This window comes from Ornithorhynchus anatinus, chromosome 2 (genome assembly GCF_004115215.2).
Source record: "Ornithorhynchus anatinus isolate Pmale09 chromosome 2, mOrnAna1.pri.v4, whole genome shotgun sequence".
NCBI lineage: Eukaryota > Metazoa > Chordata > Mammalia > Monotremata > Ornithorhynchidae > Ornithorhynchus > Ornithorhynchus anatinus.
Window position 1 is genome coordinate 3,994,300 of NC_041729.1, and position 21,678 is coordinate 4,015,977.

Genomic DNA, 21,678 nt, shown 5'->3' on the forward strand with positions numbered 1-21,678 from the left:
GTGCTTACTACGTGCGGAGCACTGTTCTAAGCGCTGGGGTAGGTCCCGGCTAATCAACTGGGACACAGTCCATGTTCCCCGTCGGGGGGGCCCACGGTCTTAATCCCCATTTTGTAGATGAGGTAACGGAGGCCCAGAGAAGTGAAGCGACTCGCCCCGGGTCACACAGCAGACAGGTGGCGGAGCCGGGATTAGAATCCGTGACCTTCTGACTCCCAGGCCCGGACTCGAGCCGTCAGGCCTCCCCGCTTCTGCGCTTCCCCTGCGGCCGGCTCTGTACAGCCCACCTGAATCCCGAGGACGGTTTTTCGGCTCCCGCAAAATTCTCAGAAGTAGGGAAACGCTGTCGGTTGTCCAAGTTGGGAACTCTCCCCTGATTAACAATAACAATGTTGGTATTTGTTCCGCGCTTACTACGTGCAGAGCACCGTTCCGAGCGCTGGGGGAGATACAGGCTCATCAGGTCGTCCCACGGGAGGCTCACAATCTAAATGCCCGTTTTCCAGATGAGGTCACTGAGGCCCAGAGAAGTGAAGTGCCTCGTCCACAGCCACCCAGCTGACAAGTGGCGGAGGCAGCATTCGAACCCATGACCTCCGACTCCCAAGCCCGGGCTCTTTCCACCGAGCCGCGCTGCTTCCCTAAGATAGTCTTCCCTTTCTACTTGCGTTCGTTCACTAATTTAATCGTATTTATGGAGCGCCGACCGCGTGCAGAGCGCGGTCCTGAGTACTTGGGAGCGGGCAACACGACAAATAACGACGATGGTATTTGTTAAACGCTTAGTATGTGCGGAGCACTGGGCTAAGAGCTGGAGGCGGGGGTACAAGGCGATCAGGTTGTCCCCCGGGGGGCTTCCAGGCTTCATCCCCATTTTCCAGATGAGGTCACTGAGGCCCAGAGAATAACAATAATCATGTTGGGTATTTTCTAAGCGCTGGGGGGATCCAAGGTGATCAGGTCGTCCCACGTGGGGCTCCCAGTCTTCATCCCCATTTTCCAGATGAGGGAACCGAGGCCCAGAGAAGTGAAGCGACTCGCCCACAGTCACACAGCTGCCGAGCGGCAGAGCCGGCAGTCGAACCCACGACCTCTGACTCCCGAGGCCGGGCTCTTGCCACTGAGCCGCGCTGCTTCTCGAGTCAGAGACACGTCCCCTGCCCACCGGGAGCTTAGAGTCTAGAGACGAGCTTCCAGTCGCCTAAACCGGGGTAAACCAGAAGCTGTCGATCCTTCCTAGTTGGCAGAGTGAAAATTTAGTTCTTTTCTGGCTCAATTCTTTAATAATAATAATAATAATAATAATAATGTTGGTATTTGTTAAGCGCTTACTACGTGCCGAGCGCCGTTTTAAGCGCTGGGGTAGACGCAGGGGAATCAGGTCGTCCCCCGTGGGGCTCACAGTCTCAATCCCCATTTTCCAGATGAGGGAACCGAGGCCCAGAGAAGCGAAGCGACTCGCCCACCCTCACCCAGCTGACGAGTGGCCGAGCCGGGATTCGAACTCATGACCTCTGACTCCAAAACCCGTGCTCTTTCCACCGAGCCACGCCGCTTCTCACTGGTCCCTGGGTTCGGGTGAAAAAACCGGAGAGAAGCAGCGCGGCTCAGGAGTCAGCGGTCTCGGGTTCTAATGCCGGCTCCGCCACCTGTCAGCTGTGTGCCTTCGGGCTAGTCACTTCACTGGCCCTCAGTGACCTCATCTGTCGGGACGAAGACCGGGAGCCCCACGTGGGACAGCCCGATGACCCCGTATCTCCCCCAGCGCTTAGAGCGGTGCTCGGCACACAGTAAGCGCCTAACGGATACCAACATTATTATTATTATTCAGGAAATCGAAGAACAGCTCATCAGCGGCCCGTCATCTAAAGCAGTTCCCTCGTTCCTGTTTTCTGGAGAGCTAATAATAATAATGTCGGTATTTGTTAAGCGCTTACTAGGTGCCGAGCACTGTTCCAAGCGCTGGGGTTAGACCCGGGGGAATCGGGTCGTCCCACGTGGGGCTCCCGGTCTTCATCCCCATTTTCCAGATGAGGGAACTGAGGCCCAGAGAAGTGAAGCGACCGGCCCACGGTCACACAGCTGACAAGTGGCAGTCGAGAAGAAAGGCAGTTACGGCTCTCAAGCGAATACCCTTTTCCCCTTTATAGTTAGAATTAATGTTGGTATCTGCTAAGCGCTCACTAGGTGCCGAGCACCGTTCTAAGCGCCGGGGTAGACACGGGGGAATCGGGTCGCCCCCCGTGGGGCTCACGGTCTTCATCCTCATTTTACAGACGAGGTCACTGAGGCACCGAGAGGTGAAGCGACTCGCCCAAAGTCACCCAGCTGACGGGTGGCCGAGCCGGGATTCGGACCCGTGACCTCTGACTCCAGAGCCCGGGCTCTTTCCACGGAGCCGCGCTGAGGCCGCGAGGCCTAGCGGGTAGAGCCCGGGAGCCAGGAGGAACCTGGGTTCGAATCCCGGCTCTGCCACGGGACCCGGGGCGGGTCACCTCACTTGTCTGGGCCTCGGTCACCTCGGCTGGAAAATGGGGATTGAGACCGTGAGCCGCATGGGGACAGGGACTGTGTCCGGTCCGATTTGCTGGCGTCCGGCCCAGCCCTCAGTACGGTGCCTGGCACGTAGTAAGCGCCGAACGGATATCGTTAGCATTAGTACCGTTGATAACGGGGAGCGGAGGGATTGCAAACAGAGGTCGGAAAAATGGGGGCCAAATGCCCCGTCCGTCTGTTGTCTCATTGGACTCCTCCATGCGCTTAGTAGGGAAGCGGCGCGGCTCAGGGGAAAGAGCCCGGCCTTGGGAGTCGGAGGACGTGGGTTCTGATCCCGGCTCCCCCACCTGCCTGCTGTGTGACCTCGGGCGGGCCGCTTCGCTTCTGCGGGCCTCGGTTCCCTCATCTGTCAAACGGGGAGGAGGACCGCGAGCCCCCCGGGGGCCGGCCTGCTGACCTTGTGTCCACTCCAGCGCTTAGAACGGTGCCTGGTACATACTGAGCGCTTAACAGATACCGACATTATGATTTCAGCGCTCTGCACACAGTAGGTGCTCAATAGCGGCGTGGCTCAGTGGAAAGGGCCCGGGCTTGGGAGTCGGAGGTCATGGGTTCGAAACTTGTCACTGTAGGACCGTGGGCGGGTCACTTCTCTGGGCCTCAGTTCCCTCGTCGGCAAAGTGGGGATGAATAATAATAATAATAATAATGCCGGTATTTGTTAAGCGCCTACTGTGTGCCGAGCACCGTTCTAAGCGCTGGGGGAGATGCGGGGTCATCGGGTTGGCCCACGTGCGGCTCACCGTTGATCCCCATTTTACAGATGAGATCCCCCCGTGGGACAACCCGATCACCCTGCCGGCGCTTAGACCAGGGCCGGGCGCATAGTAAGCGCTTAACAAATACCAACGTTATTACTGCTATCAAATGCGATCGAACGAGTGAACGGTGGCCAGAAGAAGGGACAGAACGTTGGTTTGCTGCTCTTAGTGGAGGAGACTCTTCGGCCGGCACTTTCCGGGTGCAGTGTCGGGTGGGAACTGCGGGGATTTTTCCCCGCGCAGCTATTTTGCTTCTCGCTCTTGGTTCGAAACAACATTCTCAGCTTTCTTCCACACCCTAGTGACGGCACGTGGGGAGAAGGATAATCGGCCCCCGCGGTCCCTTCCAGGCGCCCTGGGATTCTTCCCCGGGCACTTTCTGCCCCCGGAATTTTTCCCCGAGTGAATCGGAAGACACTGAGATTTAAGGTGGTTGGCTTTTTTTTTTTTAACGGTATTGGTAGAGAAGCAGCGCGGCTCCGTGGCAAGAGCCCGGGCTTGGGAGTCCGAGGTCACGGGTTCGAATGCCGGCTCCGCCGCTCGTCACCTGTGCGACTGTGGGCGAGTCGCTTCACTTCTCCGGGCCTCAGTGACCTCATCTGGAAAATGGGGATGAAGACCGTGAGCCCCACGTGGGACGACAACCTGGTTACCCTGCATCTCCCCCAGCGCTAAGAACGGTGCTCTGCCCATCGTAAGCGCTCAACAAATACCAACATTTAGTAAGCACTCGGCAAATATCAGCAAGCGCCTGATCGAGGGTTGACATCGGGCGACCTCAAAATCAGCTGCTCGGCCCTGAGACGCGGGTCAGGTTCCGTGAGGCGAAGCGGCGTGGCTTAGTAGGTAGAGCCCGGGAGTCAGAGAGTCATGGGTTCTAATCCCGGCCCCGCCACGCGTCTGCCGTGTGACCTTGAGCGAGTCGCCTGACTTCTCTGGGCCCCAGTCACCTCATCCGTAAAGTGGGGATTAAGACTGCGAGCCCCGCGTGGGCCAACCTGATGACCCCGTATCTATCCCGGCGCTTAGAACAGTGCTTGGCGAATAGTAAGCGCTTAACAAGTATCGTAATTCTTATCGTACGGGCTTGAGGGGTTTCCGTCCTACCTCCCCCCAGCGAAAGAAGCGATGCCTTATCGTGGCAGGAGAGTCTGCGTGAGCCGATGGAGTTTAGAGCGGCGCCGTACGGGGCCGCCCAGGATGGGAAGGTCGAAGCCGAAGCGTCCAAGTCGCTCCCCCCCCGCGCTGGGCGGCGGCGGCGGCGGCGTGAGAAAGGGTCAGAGGCGGACGATGGAGCGATCAAAACGTTGATCGGAGACAACGGCAGAGACTCAGATTTTCCCTGAGAAGCAGCGTGGCCTCGTGGCCAGAGCGCGGGCTTGGGAGTCAGAGGACGTGGGTTCGAATCCCCACTCCGCCCCTTGTCAGCTGTGTGACTGTGGGCGAGTCGCTTCACTTCTCTGGGCCTCAGTTCCCTCATCTGGAAAACGGGGAGGAAGACCGTGAGCCTCACGTGGGACGACCTCATTCCCCTGTATCTACCCCAGCGCTTAGAACGGTGCTCTCTCTGCACGCCGTAAGCGCTTAACGGATACCAACATCATTATTATTATTATTAATCCCGGCTCCGCCACTCGTCTGCTGCGTGACCTCGGGCAAGTCACTTCTCTGGGCCTCAGTGACCTCATCTGGAAAATGGGGATGAAGACCGTGAGCCCCACGGGGGACAAGCCGATCACCTTGTATCTACCCCAGTGCTTAGAACGGTGCTTGGCACAGAGTGAGCGCTTTTCAAATACCATCAGCATCATTATTATCATATCACTATTACTGCGCGGAAGAAGGCAGCGGTCAAACCACTTCCGTATCTTTACCAAGAAAACGAGACCGGAAGCTCAGTGGGGGCAGGGAACGTGTCCGTTTATTGTTGTATCGTCCTCTCCCAAGCGCTGAGTACGGTGCTCCGCACCTAATAATGTTGGCGTCTGTTAAGCGCTCACTGTGTGCCGAGCACTGTTCTAAGCGCTGGGGTAGATACGGGGTCGTCAGGCCGTCGCACGTGGGGCTCGCGGTTAATCCCCATTTTCCAGATGAGGTCACCGAGGCCCAGAGAAGTGAAGTGACTCGCCCGCGGTCACAGGGCTGACGAGTGGCAGAGCTGGGATCCGAACCCGTGACCTCTGACTCCCAAGCCCGGGCTCTCTCCGACGCGCTCAGTCAATACGATCGAGCGAACTGACCGAAAACTCCGTGGACCCACCCACCGGAACGACTTCATGACGGAAGAATGGGGCATTCCAGAAAGGGGGCGTCCGCGGAGTCGCTACGGGGCGCAGACCACTCGGCGGCATTCGAGGAAGATGCGAGAAAAGGGTTCTCGGGTGAATCTGCCGGAGAAACGCGAGCCCGGGGGTCTTTGGGGAGCCCGGGCTGGCTCCGGCTGACCGGCGAGCCGTTAGCTTACCGAAAAGCTTTTATCCCCACGCTCGGGATTAAAGGGTTGTCTGGCAGCTAAATCCCTCCTCGGAGCGGCTGAAGGTTCCTAAGCCGGCCGCTTCTCACGGGCCATTAGCCGAGCTCAGTGCTCAGCGGACGGTCGGTCGGGGTTCTGTTTTGCCGGTGACTTTTCTCCTGATGATATCCGTTGAGCGCTCGCTCGGGGTCAAGCACCGTCCTAAGCAGCGGGGTAGATACAGATCGACCGGGTCGGACACGGTCCCCGTCCCGCGTGGAGCTCACAGTCTAAGGAGGAGGGAGGCCAGGGATTGAATCCTCCCTCCGTATTTGCCATTTATTTATTTTTACTCACGTCCATCTCCCCGTCTGGACCGTAAGCTCGACGTGGGCAGGGCGTGCGTCCGTTTATTATACCGTCCTCCGCCAAGCGTTCAGTGCGCCGTTCCGCACGCAGTAGGTGTTCAGTAAATATGCTTGAACGAGTCTTTTTCGCAGATGAGATAACTGAGGCACAGAGAAGTGAAGTGACTCGCCCAGGGTCGCACAGCGGACAGGGGGCAGAGCCGGGATTGGAACCCTGGTCCTCTGACTCCCAGGCTGGGGTTCCTCCCACTAGGCCGTGCTGCTTAGGGAGGTCGAGGCAAGGTTTCGGAAACATCTACAGGTATTTATGTCGCCCGACACACCCTTTTCCTTAATAATAATAATGTTGGTATTTGTTAAGCGCTTACTATGCGCAGAGCACTGTTCTGAGCGCTGGGGGAGATACGGGGTCATCGGGTCGTCCCCCGGGAGGCTCACGGTTGATCCCCATTTTACAGACGAGGGAACCGAGGCACAGAGAACTTAAGCGACTCGCCCACAGTCACACAGCTGACGGGTGGCGGGGCCCGGGATTCGAACCCACGACCTCTGCCTCCCAAGCCCGGGCTCTTTCCACTGAGCCGCGCTGCAAAGTGGTTCAAATCTCTCTCAGTCTCAGTTTCTCTCCCTCTCTTCCGCTCCTGCAGAGAAGCCGCACGGCCTGGCGGGAGGGGAATGGGCTTGGAAGTCAGAAGGGCCTGGGTTCCGATCCCGGCTCCGCCGCCTGTCCGCCGGGTGACCTTCGGCGAGTCACCTCACCTCTCTGAGCCTCAGTCCCCCCATCCGTGAAATGGGAATTAAGGCGGCGAGACCCACGTGGGACGGGGACGGCGTCCACCCTGATTAGCTCGTATCTACCCCAGCGCTGAGAACAGCGTCCGGCACACAGTAGGCACGTAACGGATGTGGAAAAAAAAGAAAAAAAAGGGAAACCTTAACCCCGTCCCGATTGGCCGGAGAGAAGGACGCCGGCGGGGCAAGAGGGAGTGACAGGGAACGGGGGGGTCGGAAGATTAGGGAAGGGGGGAATCGGGTGGCGGGATCGAGGCAGAGCCGTCCCGGAGGCAGGAGGAAATACAGGACGGCAGAGAAAGGAGGAGATCCGGGCCGGCGGGAGAGATCCGGGAATCGGCCCGGTAGGGATGGTGGTTGAAGCTGGGCGAGTTCTCCGAGGCAGCGGGGGTCGATGGAGACTGGAAGGGGACCCAGATGAGCCTCGAGGGACCCCCGCGGCGAGGGGACGGGAGGAGGAGCCCGCGACGGAGAAGGAGCGGCCGGAGAGACGGGAGGAGGACCAGGAGGGGACAGGGCGAAGCCGAGGTCGGAAAATCTCTCCGGGAGAAGGCGGCGGTCGGCGCCGTCCCGGGCAGCCCGGAGGTCGAGGAGGACTGGCCGCTCCATCCCCTCAGGTGCCGGTCATCGGTCACCTCAGGGCGGCGTCCGTGGAGGGAAGGGGGCCCGAGCCACATCGGAGGGGGTCAGCGAGAGAATTGGAGGAGGCGAACCCGGGACGGCCGGTGGAGGCGACTGGCTCGGGGAGTGGGGAGCGGAATCGGAGGAGGGAGAGGGGGCCGTGACCCAAATAAACCGCACGTAGGGGAAGCGATGGAGCCCACGTTCCGGACGGAAGGGATGCGGGGGGTCGGGGCTGAGCGGACGCGTCAGCGCTTAGGGAGGGAGGACTGGGGAGGGCAGTCGCGGAGGGCTCCCCGGAGGAGGAGGCGCGGTTTCCCGTCGGGCTCTGAAGATGGGGAGAGCGGCGGCCCGTCGGGTGCCGAGGGGAGGGGGGTTCCGGGTAGGAGGGCCGGGGGCCCAGCGGGTTTCTCGGCATTAGGGGAGCGAAGCGGGCGGGCTGGGCTGGAGCGGGAATTCATTCAATTCAATAGTATTTATTGAGCGCTTACTATGTGCAGAGCACCGTACTGAGCGCTCGGAATGAACAAGTCGGCAACAGATAGAGACGGTCCCTGCCTTGAGAGGCGGCGTGGCTCAGTGGAAGGAGCACGGGCTTTGGAGTCAGAGGTCATGCGTTCGAATCCCAGCTCTGCCACTCGTCAGCTGGGTGACCGTGGGCCAGTCACTTCACTTCTCTGGGCCTCAGTGACCTCATCTGGAAAATGGGGATTAAGACTGTGAGCCCCACGTGGGACATCCTGATCCCCCTCTGTCTACCCCAGCGCTTAGAACGGTGCTCGGCACATAGTAAGCGCTTAACGGATACCAAAATTATTATTATCGTTTGACGGGCTCACGGTCTAATCGACGGATGTACCCGGCGTCCGCTCATTCAGAGGTATACGTTGAGCACTTTCCGGGCGCAGAGCTCCCCACTAAACGCTTGGGAGAGGACGGATAGACGGACACATTCCCCGCCCGCCGCGAAAACCCGACGGGCGGGGGGGGGGGGGGGTCTCTGCGCCACGCGGAGGTGGGTGGGCTGTTCCTGCCAAGACGACGGGGCTCGACACTGTGAGGAAAAGGCAGGGCAGGGCAACGGGGAGGGTCATCCAGGTCTTTTTGGTAGATAAATTTGGTAACTTCAAAAAGAACACTCCTCCCCTCCCGCCCCCTCGCAATTGTTACTGATAATAATAATCATAATATTGGTATCTGTTAAGCAAAGAACACTCCCCCCCCCCCCCCTCGCAATTGTTAATAGTATTGGTATCCGTGAAGCGCTTACTACGTGCCAGGCACCGTTCTAAGCGCAGAAGTAGGTACGGGGTGATCGGGTCGGACACAATCCCCGTCCCCCGCGGGTCTCCCGGTCGTCATCCCCATTTTCCGGTTGAGGGACCCGAGGCCCGGAGAAGTGAAGTGACTCGCCCAAGGTCGCACAGCGGACGAGCGGCGGAGCCGGCGTCAGAACCCGGGTCCTCCTACCTCCCGGGCCCGGGCCGTGGCCACCGGGCCGTGCCGCTTCTATCCCTTGGGTCTTCTAGGCGGCGGAGAGGCTTCGGCGAAGCCCAGCCGGGTCCCGGCCGCGGCCCCGCCGTGGCCCGTGAGCTCACCGGCGCGGCGTCTGCTCTGGAGAGGAGTTGGCGCTCCTTCGGCCCCAGGCCACGGGGGATCCAAGTCGGGAGGGCCCCCGGGCGTCCGCGAGGGCCGAAGCTCGTCGGGGATCTGGCTCCGGGCTCCTGGATTTCAAGGCCGACGGCCAGTTCTCCGGCTGATCTGGTCTGCTCCGAAAAGCACGGGGGCGATGGAGCGGGAGGGAAAGGCCGCTTTGGAAAACCGGGACGGCGTCAGCTTCTCTAATTCAGGATCGCCGGACGGCGGGAGAGTTGGTGGGCGAGTTCGAAAACGGGGCCTCCGGCGAAAGACGCCTCCTGCAGTCGTCGCTTCGCTTCTCGGGGCCTCGGTGACCTCATCCGTAAAATGGGGATGGAGACCCTGAGCCCCACGTGGAACAACCCGATCGCCTCCTATCTACCCCTTTCGTCCTCTGTTAGATTTTCAGCTCCTCCACTAGACTGGGAGCTCTTCTAGAAGCAGTGCGGCTCGGGGGCAGGAGCCCGGGCTTGGGAGTCAGAGGACGTGGGTTCTAATCCCGACTCCGCCGCCCGTCTGCTGTGCGACCTTGGGCGAGCCGCTTCACTTCTGGGCCTCAGTTCCCTCATCTGGAAAATGGGGATTAAGACCCCGAGCCCCACGTGGAACAGCCTGATCGCCTCCTATCGACCCCTTTCGTCCTCTGTTAGATCTTCAGCTCCTCCACTGGGGAGTCGGGTCATGGGTTCGAATCCCCGCTCTGCCATTTCGAAACCCTGCCCTGCCATTTGTCGGCTGTGTGACTGTGGGCAGGTCACTTTGCTTCTCTGGACCTCAGTTCCCTCATCTGTAAAATGGGCATTAAGACTGCGAGCCTCACGTGGGAGCCCCTCGTGGGCCAACCCGATGACCCCGGATCTCCCCCAGCGCTTAGGACAGTGCTCTGCACCTAGTAAGCGCTTAAGCAACACCAACATTATTATTATTATTGCTATTACCTTGAGCTCTCCTAGAAGCGGTGTGGCTTAGCGGCAAGAGCCCGGGCTTGGGAGTCAGAGGACGTGGGTTCTAATTCCGACTCTGCCGCTTGTCTGCTGTGTGACCCTGGGCGAGCCGCTTCACTTCTCTGGGCCTCAGTTCCCTCATCTGGAAAATGGGGATGAGGACCGTGAGCCCCACGTGGGAGAACCTGATTCCCCTGTGTCTCCCCCAGCGCTTAGAACGGTGCTCGGCACATAGTGAAGCGCTTGACAGATACCTTCATTATTATTGTTAGTCTAGGGCCCTGTAGACTTTAAGCCCATCGTGGGCAGGGAATGTGTCCGTTAATTGTTCTGTTGTACTCTCCCAAGCACTTAGCCGCCTGACAAGGAGAAGCAGCGCTGCACAGTGGAAAGAACCCTGGCTTGGGAGTCAGAGGTCATGGGTTCTAATCCCGCTCCCGCCGCCTGTCGGCTGTGTGACTTTGAGCGAGTCGCTTCACTTCTCTGGGCCTCAGTGACCTCATCTGGAAAATGGGGATGAAGCCCGGGAGCCCCACGTGGGACGACCTGATCGCCTTGTATCTCCCCCAGGCTTAAACCAGTGCTTGGCTCGTAGTAAGCGCTTAATAAAAAAACCATCCTTAGTACAGTGCTCTGTACACAGTAAGCGCTCGGTAAGTACAGTTGGCCGAAAGGATGAATTGGGTCTGCCAACTCCGTTGTATGGAAGTAATACTAATTGCAGTGTTTGTTAAGCGCTCACTCTGTGCCAGGCTCTGTACTAAGCGCTGGGGTAGATACAAAGTCATCAGGCTCACGGTCTAATTAGGAGGGTGAAGAGCTGTTAAATCCCCCTTTTGCAGATGAGGGAACTGAGGCCTAGAGAAGCAACGTGGCCTAGTGGCAAGAGCCCGGGCTTGGGAGGCAGAGGACGTGGGTTCTAATTCCGACCCCCGCCGCCGGTCTGCTCTTTGATCTGGGGCGAGTCGCGCCGCTTTTCCGCCTCAGTTCCCTCATCTGTAAAATGAGGATTTAGACTGTGAGCCCCACGTGGGACAACCGGATTACCTCCCATCTACCCGTGTTCGGCACGTAATAGTAATAATAGTAATGTTGGTATTTGTTAAGCGCTTACTATGTGCCGAGCACTGTTCTGAGCGCTGGGGTAGACACAGGGGAATCAGGTCGTCCCACGTAGGAAGCGCTTAACAAATACCGTGATTATTATTAAAAGTGAAGGGGAGAAGCAGCGCGGCTCAGTGGAAAGAGCACGGGCTTTGGAGTCAGGGCTCATGAGTTCGAATCCCGGCTCTGCCACTCGTCGGCTGTGTGACTGTGGGCGAGTCACTTCACTTCTCTGGGCCTCAGTTCCCTCATCTGTAAAATGGGGATGAAGACTGTGAGCCCCACGTGGGACAACCCGATTCCCCTATGTCTACCCCAGCGCTTAGAACAGTGCTCGGCACATAGTAAGCGCTTGACAGATACCAACATTATTATTATTATTATTATTATTATTAAGTGTCTTGCCCAAGGTCACACAGCAGACACTTGGCGGAGCGGGAATTAGAACCCGGGTCCTTTGACTCCCAGGCCCGAGCTCTGCCCACTGGGCCACGTTGCTGCTCCTTATTCTGCCCGCTCTAGATGTAAATATTTTTCCGTTTGTAACCCCCTTTAGAGTGTAGGCGCCCTGTGGGAAAGGAATGGTCGATTTTCCATTCTATGTTTTCCAAGTTCTTAGTACAGGGCACCGCACCAGGTGGGCATTCCATAAGTGCCACCACTACTGTGGAAAAAAGGCACTGTTCTAGATACCTAGGGGCAGATCGTAAGCTCCCCGTGGCTCAGTGGAAAGAGCACGGGCTTTGGAGTCAGGGCCCATGAGTTCGAATCCCAGCTCTACTACTTGTCGGCTGTGTGACTGTGGGCAAGTCACTTAACTTCTCTGTGCCTCAGTTCCCTCATCTGTAAAATGGGGATTAAGACCGTGAGCCCCACGTGGGACAACCTGATTCCCCTATGTCTACCCCAGCGCTTAGAACAGTGCTCGGCACATAGTAAGCGCTTAACAAATACCAACATTATTATTATTATTATTATTAGCTCCGAAAGGAAGAGGCATCTTGACTTTTTCTCTTCTTCCTTTTCCCAAATATGCAGGGACTTTTTTTTTTTTTTTAAAGGTATGTGTTAAGGGCGCTTACTGTGTCCCAGGCACTGTATTAAGTGCAGTCCCTGTCCCACACGAAGGCTTAGGGAAGGCCTCTTTAGGATACAAAGAGGGAGGGCGTTCCAGGCCAGAGACGGGACGTGGTCGAGAGGTCGGCGGCGAGATAGGCGAGATGGAGTGAGAAAGGAGTTATTTGCCCTTAAATAATAATGTTGGTGTTTGTTAAGCGCTTACTATATGCAGAGCACTGTTCTAAGCGCTGGGATAGGTAGGTACAGGGTCATCGGGTCGTCCCACGTGAGGCTCACCGTTAATCCCCATTTGACAGATGAGGTCACTGAGGCCCAGAGAAGAGAAGCGACTCGCCCACAGTCGCACAGCTGACAAGCGGCAGAGCCGGGAGTCGAACTCATGACCTCTGACTTCCAAGCCTGTGCTCTCTCCACTGAGCCGCGCTGCTTGGGTTTGCTGCGATCACTCAATCCAAGCGCTTAGTACAGTCCCTGGCATTCATTCATTCATTCATTCATTGTCATATCAGTCAATCCAGCGCTTAGTACAGTCCCTGGCATTCATTCGTGGTCATATTTATTGAGCGCTTACTGCGTGCAGAGCTCTGTACTAAGCGCTTGGAAAGTACAGTTCGGCAACAGATAGAGACAGTCCTTGCCCACAGTGTGTTCGTAGTCTAGAAGTGGGGAGAGCCATCAAAACGAATAAACGGGCATCAATATAAATAAATAGAATTATGGATACATACGTATTTGTGTTTAACAAATGCCATCATTATTAATCCACGAGATGCATTGGACGCCCGTGGGATGCCGAGCACCATGCTAAATAAACGCTCGTCTTCCCCGCTCCGTTCATTCGGTAGTATTGAGCGCTCACTACGTGCAGGGCACCGTACTGAGCGCTTGCGGTGGACAATTCGGCGACCGACAGAGACCGTCCCTGCCCGTCGACGGGCTGACGGTCTGATCGACTCTGGACGGCGAGCTCGTTGTGGGCGGCGATTGCCGCCGTTGGTGCCTATGTTGTACTTTCTCAAGGGCTTAGGGCGGTGCTCTGCACACAGTAAGCGTTCAGTAAATAGGACTGAACGAATGAACGCATGAGCGAGTAGACCGCCCCGCCCACAGAGAGCCTCGGGTCCGGAGGGAGCTCCCGGCCCAGAACGGATCAAGTTGGCCGAACCCGATTTGGAGCGCAGTTTTCCTAGGGGAAACCGAGGCATTACCTCTCGGGGACTCTCTTGAAAGAAAAAGGGACTTGTGGATTTGTAAATTCACCTCCCTCCCTCGTGTCTGGTCCGGGCCCTTCCGGTAAATCCGACTCAGGTCAGCTATTGCTAAAAGAGCGGGCCCAGCAGTACGCATTCAGGCAGAAGAGCCTTAATACAGGGTGGCTCGGCGGGAGGAGCCCGGGCTTGGGAGGCAGCGGTCACGGGTTCGAATCCCGGCTCTGCCCCTCGTCAGCTTTGTGACCGTGGGCGAGTCACTTCACTCCTCTGTGCCTCAGTTACCTCATCTGTAAAACGGGGATTACCTGTGAGCCTCGCGTGGGACGACCCGATCCCCCCGTATCTCCCCCGGCGCTTAGAACGGTGCTCGGCCCATAGTGAGCGCTCTACAGGTACCATCATCGTTAATAAAGACCCCTGAACTCGTGACTGCACTTAGGCGTCCCGCGGACTCCTCCGAGGAGTGACGGAGTCGATGACCGAGCGCGTGAGCGTCACCGACCGTAGCTCTGTTGATTCCGCTTAACCAAGAGATATGGAAAACGTTCATTAGCTGTCAACTGATACCTCACCAGCTCCCCTCGACGATCACGGGAGCACCGGGGCTCCGGGACCGTCGTCGCGTCCGAGACGACGACCGTGCACTTCGTGGCTTTATTCGGGCGGGTAGGGTTTTAGAGGGAGCGATGAACACGCCGGCCCTTATCGATCTGGTCGCGTACAGAGGGATCCCAGAGCCAGTTTCCCGAGCACGGGGCCCGCGCGGGAGGAGGACCCGGGTTCCGATCCCGGCTCTGACCCGGCCGCTGGGTCACCTCGGGCGTGTCGCTTCGCTTTCCCCGGGCCCCGGTTCCCTCGGGCGGGGATGAGGACTGTGAGCCCCGTGAGGGCCGGGGGTCCAGTGCGAGCAAATTTGCACAACTTGGAGCGTGTCAACAGGGAGACCCCCCCCCCCCCCAACCTCGCCCTTGCTTCGGGGGCCATCGCTGCCCCCCGGGAACCCCGACCCTTGTTCCTGCTCCTGAGCCGTTCCTGTGCTTTTCTCAGAACTCATCACAATGACCGTAAGCCCGTCAGACGGCAGGGACCGTCTCTATCCGTTGCCGACTTGTTCATTCCAAGCGCTTAGTACAGTGCTCTGCACATAGTAAGCGCTCGATAAATACTCTTGAATGAAAGTGTGAAGTCCGCTCAATAGTATATATTTTTTATTACCCTATTTATTTTGTTAACGGGATGTATATAACCTTGATTCTGCTTATGGCTATTGTTTTAATGACATGTCCATCCCCTTGATTCTATTTATTGCTATTGTTTCAATTCATTCATTCAGCAGTATTTACTGAGCGCTCACTATGTGCAGAGCACGGTACTGAAGCGCTCGGAATGGGCAGGTCGGCAACAGATAGAGACGGTCCCCGCCCTCTGACGGGCTCGCGGTCTAATCGGGGGAGACGGACGGACGAGGACGATGGCGATAATGGGATGTAATGAGTTGTACATCCCTTGATTCTATTTACGGCTGTTGTTTTTGTCCGCCTCCCCCCCGATAATAATAATAATGATGTCGGTATTTGTTAAGCGCTTACCAGGTGCCGAGCACCGTTCTAAGCGCTGGGGGAGATACGGGGTAGTCGGGTCGTCCCACGTGGGGCTCACACGCTTTTAATCCCCATTTTCCAGATGAGGGAACTGAGGCCCAGAGAAGTGAAGTGACTCGCCCACGGTCACCCAGCTGATGAGTGGCAGAGCCGGGAGTCGAACTCGTGACCTCTGACTCCGAAGCCGGGGCCCTTTCCACTGAGCCACGCTGCTTCCCCGATTAGACCCGTGCGCCCGTCAGTGGGCAGGGACCGTCTCTCTCTGTTGGCGATTTGTACCTTCCAGGCGCTTAGTACAGTGCTCTGCACCTAGTAAGCGCTCAATAAATACTGTTGTATGTATTAAACGCGTTATCTACCCCAGCGCTTAGGACGGTGCTCGGCACGTAGTAGGTGCTGAACCAAGTATCTTTAAAAAACCATCCGACGAACAGAAAAACCCGCTCATCTCAGGTGAGATTGGGAGGGATGTTGAAAAGTCCCGAATTTGACTTCCGCAGCCCTTGCCTCTCTTCCTGCGTCTTCGCTCTCTCTCCATTTGCGATTGGGAAAAGGGTTTCGTGAGGCGACATAGGCAGCTGTGGATGTTTCCAAAACCTTGCCTCATTTTGTCACGGGAAGCAGCGTGGCCTAGCGGCGAGAGCCCGGGAGTCAGAGGACCCGGGTTCTGATCCCGGTTCCGCCCCTCGTCAGCAGCCGTGACCTCGGGCGCGTCCCGCGACCTCTCCGTGCCGGCCGAGCGGGAAGCAGGGCGGCCTAACGGAAAGGGCGCCGGCCTGGGCGTCGGAGGACCTGGGTTCCAATCCCGGCTCCGCCCCTCGTCTGCCCGGTGACCTCGGGCCGGTCGCTTCATTTCTCCGGGCCTCGGTTCCCTCATCTTTAAAATGGGGATTGAGACCGTGAGCCCCGCGCGGGACAGGGACCGTGTCCGACCCGATTTGCTCGGGCCTCCCCCGGTGCCCAGTACGGAGCCTGGCACATAGCAAGCGCGTAACAGATGCCATTAAAAACAAAACCCGCTTGTCGTTTCTGGGCGATTCAAGAGGTGGTCAAAGGATTGGGGAACCGGCCGAGATTTTTTTGCTCCGCCGAAACGCCCTGAATTTAGAACATTTCCCTGCTTTGCAATAAAGCGCTCCTTCCGAGCCCCTAATTGTAGTTACCGTGGTATTTGTTGAGCGCTTACTACGTGCCAAGCTAATGATAAGAAGAACAATCCCGGTGTTTGTTAAGCACTTGCTGGGTGCCGGGCGCTGTTCTGAATGCTGGGGTGGATACGAGATTATCAAGTCCCACGTGGAATTCGCCGTCTAAGGAGGGGGGAGAACAGGTATTTGCAGATGAGGGAATTGAGGCCCAGAGAAGGGAAGTGACCTGCCCGAGGTCCCACAGCAGGTCGGTGACGGAGTCAGGATTCGAACCCAGATCCTCCGACATCGACCCCCGAAAGAGGCCGGGCTTGGGAGTCCGAGGTCACGGGTTCGAATGCCGACTCCGCCACCTGTCAGCTGTGTGACCGTGGGCGAGTCACTTCACTTCTCTGGGCCTCAGTGACCTCATCTGGAAAATGGGGATGAAGACCGTGAGCCCCACGTGGGACGACCCGATTCCCCTGTGTCTACCCCAGCTCTTAGAACAGTGCCCTGCACATAGTAAGCGCTGAACAGATACCAACATTATTATTATTATTATTATTAGAAGCAAATATCACTAGGGTGCACTATCAGGGGAAGCTGCCTTAATCTCGAATCGGAAGCTCTTCTTCTATAATGTGGCTTAGTGCCTAGAACCCAGACCAGGGAGTGAAGAAGGACCTGGGTTCTAATCTCCGCTCCGCTCCGCCTCTTGTCTGCCGTGTGACCTCGGGCAAGGCGCTGAACCTCTCTGTGCCTCGCTTACCTCATCTGTAAAATGGGAATCAAGACTGTGAGCCTCACGTGGGACAACTGGATTATGCTGTATCTATCCCAGTGCTCAGAACAGTGCTTGGCACATAGTAAGCGCTTAACAAATGCCATCGTTATTATCTTCCGGTCTCAGTTCCTTGATGTGCAAAATGGTGATTCAGAGCGTGAGTCCACTGTCCCCGATCTCCCCGAGTGGTCGCCGACCCCTGGCCCACGTCCCGCCTCTGGCCCTCCTCAGATCCCACAGACGATGACTCCGCCCTCCTTCAGAGTCTTATCGAAGCCCCATCTCCTCCGGGAAGCCCTCCCAGATTAAGCCCCACTTTTCCTCGTCTCCCGCTCCCTTCCGCGTCGCCCCGATGACTCGCTCCCTTTACTCTCCCCTCATCCCGGCCCCACACCACTTTATGTCCCTATCCGTCATTTTATTTATTTGTGCCGATGTCCGTCTCCCCCCTCTAGAGTGTGAGCTCATTACGGGGCAGGGAATGTCACCGTTCATTGCCGTGTCGTACTTTCCCAAACGCCTAGTACGGTGCTCTGCACGCAGTATGCACTTAATAAATACCGTTTAATGAATGAATGAATGAATGAATGACAGAGACCGTGTCCAGCCCGATTAATCGGTATCCACCCCAGCGCTTAGAACAGCGCCCGGCACTTAGAGGGAGTTTACCGAGTACCGTAATTATCAGCCCTAAGAGGGCAGGGAACGCGTCTACCAATGCCGGGTGTGTTTCGGGCTCTCCCAAGCGCCTAGGACAGTTCTCTGCACGCAGTAATAATAATAATGATGTTGGGATTTGTTAAGCGCTTACTATGTGCAGAGCACTGTTCTAAGCGCTGGAGTAGACACAGAGGAATCAGATTGTCCCACATGGGGCTCACGGTCTTCATCCCCATTTTACAGATGAGGGAACTGAGGCACAGAGAAGTGAAGTGGCTCGCCCACAGTCACACAGTTGAGTGGCAGAGCCGGGATTCGAACCCATGACCTCTGACTCCAAAGCCCGGGCTCTTCTCACTGAGCCACGCAGCAGATGCGACCGACAGACTGCCTGACCGACCGAGTCCGGGGGTCATCCCCCCGCCGGGGGGGGGGGGGGGGGTCCCTCTTCCCCGAAACGCTCCCTCTTCCCCCTCGCCGCCGTCCCGGTCCCGACTCTCTGGGATTCCCGGCGTCCTCCTCTTGCAGGTACACGTCCGGAGACGTGCGCCTCTGGGACACCCGCGCCTGGGACTACCCGGCCCCCATCCTGGACCCGGGGCCCGGCCCCGCCCCGTCCGACCCCGCCCAGCCCGGCCCCCCGACTCAAGTCTCCCTGGTGAGGATCAACCCCTCCCTGGCCGTAGCCGCCTACGAGGATGGTGAGTGACCGTCTCCCTGCTCCCGGTTGGGAAGGGAGGGAAGAAAGCTTTGCCCGCTCCCCCAAATAATAATGTTGGTATTTGTTAAGCGCTCATTATGTGCCGAGCACTGTTCCGAGCGCCGGGGTAGACACGGGGGGATCGGCTCGTCCCACGTGGGGCTCACCGTCTTCATCCCCGTTTAACAGATGAGGTCACTGAGGCCCAGAGAAGTGAAGTGACTCGCCCACAGTCACCCAGCTGACGGGTGGCAGAGCCGGGATGCGAACCCATGACCTCTGACTCCAAAGCCCGGGCTCTTTCCACTGAGCCGCGCTGCTTCTCCATCTCTGCGCCTGGGCTTGGCTTCCCCGCCCCCCCCCCCGCACCTCTTCCTAAAATCCTCTGGATCTATTCATTTCAGTAGTATTTCTTGAGCGCTTACTGCGTGCAGAGCAAAGCCTTACTGAGGGCCCCCCTCCTCCAAGAGGCCTTCCCAGACTAAGCCCCGCTTTTTCCTCATCTCCCGCTCCCTTCTGCGTCACCCGGACTTTCTCCCTTTGCCGTCCCGGCCCCACGGCACTTAAAAAAGTATGTATCTGCCGTTTTATTTGTATTGACGTCCTTCTCCCGCCGCCTGGACTGTGAGCTCGTCGAGGGCGGGGATTGTCCCTGTTTACCGTTGTATTGTACTTTCCCAAGCGCTTAGTACAGTGCTCTGCACACAGTAAGCGCTTAATAAACACCATTGAACGAGTGAACGAACGTGCACACAACACACGTTCACCCACGTGGGGAAGCAGCCCGGCGTAATGGACGGAGCACCGGCCTGGGAGTCAGAAGGCCGTGGGTTCTGATTCCGACCCCACCGCTCATTCATTCGTTCAGTAGTATTTATTGAGCGCTTACTGTGTGCAGAGCACTGTACTAAGCGCTTGGAATGGACAATTTGGCAACAGAAAGCGACAGTCCCTGCCCAGTGATGGACTCACGGTCCCAACGGGGGAGACGGACGGCAAAGCGAAACGGAACGAAACGAAACGAGACCACGTCATCAAGATAAATAGAATCAAGGAGGTGTGCACCTCATCAACAAGATAAATAGGGTAATAAATAATATATACAAGTGAGCACAGTGCTGAGGGGAGGGGAAGGGGGGAAGAGCAGAGGGTGGGAGGGGGAGCAGAGGGAAAGGGGGGGCTCGGTCCGGGAAGGGCTCCCGGAGGGGGCGAGCTCTCGGTAGGGCTTCGAAGAGGGGAAGAGAGCGAGTCGGGCGGAGGTGAGGAGGGAGGGCGTTCCGGGACGGCGGGAGGACGGGGGTCGACGGCGGGACGGGCGAGGACGGGGGACGGCGAGGAGGCGGGCGGCGGAAAGAGAGAAGGGAGGAGAGGTAGGAGGGGGCGAGGGGACGGACGGCCTCGAAGCCCAGAGTGAGGAGTTTTTGTTTCGTGCGAAGGTCGATAGGCTCGTCTGCTAGGTGACCTTGGGCGAATCACTTCACTTCTCTGTGCCTCAGTTCCCACATCTGTCAAATGGGGATGGAGACTGTGAGCCCCACGTGGGACGGGGACTGGGTCCAAACCCATTGGCTTGTATCCACCCCCGCGCTTAGTTCGTGTCCCCCTCTAGACCGCGAGCTCATTGTGGGCAGGGAATGTGTCCGTTATAGCGTTCTAATGTACACGCCCAAGTGCTTAGTACAGTGCTCTGCACACGGTAAAAGCTCAATAAATACGCTGGTCTGATTGGCAGCGACTGTTTCCACCCCAGCGCTTAGGGCAGTGCCTGGCACATAGTAAGCGGTGAGTAAACATCAGAATTATTATAATTACTATCATATCCACGTCCTCGCCTTTACGTGAAACAGTTGGCCGAAATCCCCAACTGCACTGTGAGCTCATGGTGGGCGGGGACTGTCTCTGTTGATCGGGGTATTGTACTTCTCCAAGCGTTCAGTACAGTGCTGGGCACGCAGTAAGCGCTCGATAAATACGGTCGAATGAACGAATTAGCAGGCATCGAAACCAAACACCCAGCCCAACTGGTGTTCAGTTCCACCCGGAACGTTCGCGCCGGGCGGATGTTGGTCGAACCGGCTTATGGAAATAACCTGTTGGTCCGGGCAATAATAATAATAATGATGATAATGATGATAATAATGGCGTTTGTCTAGGTGCCAAGCACCGTCCTAAGCGCTGGGGTGGATGCAAGCAAATCGGGTTGGACACGGTCCCCGTCCCGCATGGGGCTCGCGGTCTTAATCCCCGTTTCGCAGACGAGGTAACTGAGGCCCAGAGAAGTGAAGTGATTTGCCCAAGGCCACACAGCAGACTACGCCATGCCCCGACTCCCTCCCTCTACTCTACTCCCCAGAGCACTGGTGTATATTTGTACATATTTACTGTTCTATTTATTTTATTAATGCTGTGCATTTATCTGTGGTTCTATTTATTTGGATGCTGTTGATGCCCATCTACCTGTTTTGTTGTCTGTCCCCCCCTCCTAGACTGTGAGCCGGTCACTGGGTAGGGATTGTCTCTGTCTGGTGCCAAATTGTTCTTTCCAAGCACTTAGTACAGTGCTCTGCACCCCGTAAGCGCTCAGTAAATGTGACTGAAGGAGTGAATGCTTCCCGTGGAAAGAGGGAGTAGACTTTGGCTTATTCGTTCCCCGAGTGGGGCAATGCAAGCTAATCCCCAGCAGACAAGCGACGGGGTTAGACCCGTGAGCCAAAGGGGGACGGGTGCGAGGGGTCAGAGAGAGAGGAGGGCATCGGCGGGGGATGTTTATGAATATGGAAATTCAGAGATGATGATAACAATAATCGTGGTATTTGTTAAGCGCTGACTGTGTGCCAAGCGCCGTTCTAAGCCCTGGGGGAGACACAAGGTAGTCAGGTTGTCCCACGTGGGGCTCCCAGTCTCGAGCAGGTGGTATTCCTACGCTGAGAGGCACCGTGGCCTAGGGGATAGAGCCCGGGCTTGGGAGTCAGAAGGACCCGGGTTCTAATCCCACCTCGGCCCCGTGTCTGCCGCGTGACCTTGGGAAAGCCACTTACCTTCTCTGGGCTTCAAGTGACCTCATCTGTCAAATGGGGATGAAGACTGGGAGCCTCCCGTGGGACGACCTGATGACCCTGTATCTACCCCAGCGCTTAGAATAGTGCTTGGCTCACAGTCAGCGCTGAAGTGCCGTAATTATCATTAAGGACTTGGGTTCGACTCCCGGCCAAGCCACCTGCCTGCACGCGTAGAACAGTGCTTGGCACATAGTGCTTGAAAAGTACCATAATTATT

General features: G+C 57.2%; 1 protein-coding gene across 1 annotated transcript in view; it reads left to right on the forward strand.

Moving 5' to 3' along the window:
- FBXW8 (F-box and WD repeat domain containing 8) overlaps positions 1-21,678 on the forward strand; it is a 125,485-nt gene that overhangs the window by 29,630 nt on the left and 74,177 nt on the right. The window contains exon 6 of the mRNA XM_029057600.1: positions 18,231-18,403. Coding sequence (XP_028913433.1) covers positions 18,231-18,403 — 173 coding nt within the window. The remainder of the gene's footprint in view (positions 1-18,230; positions 18,404-21,678) is intronic.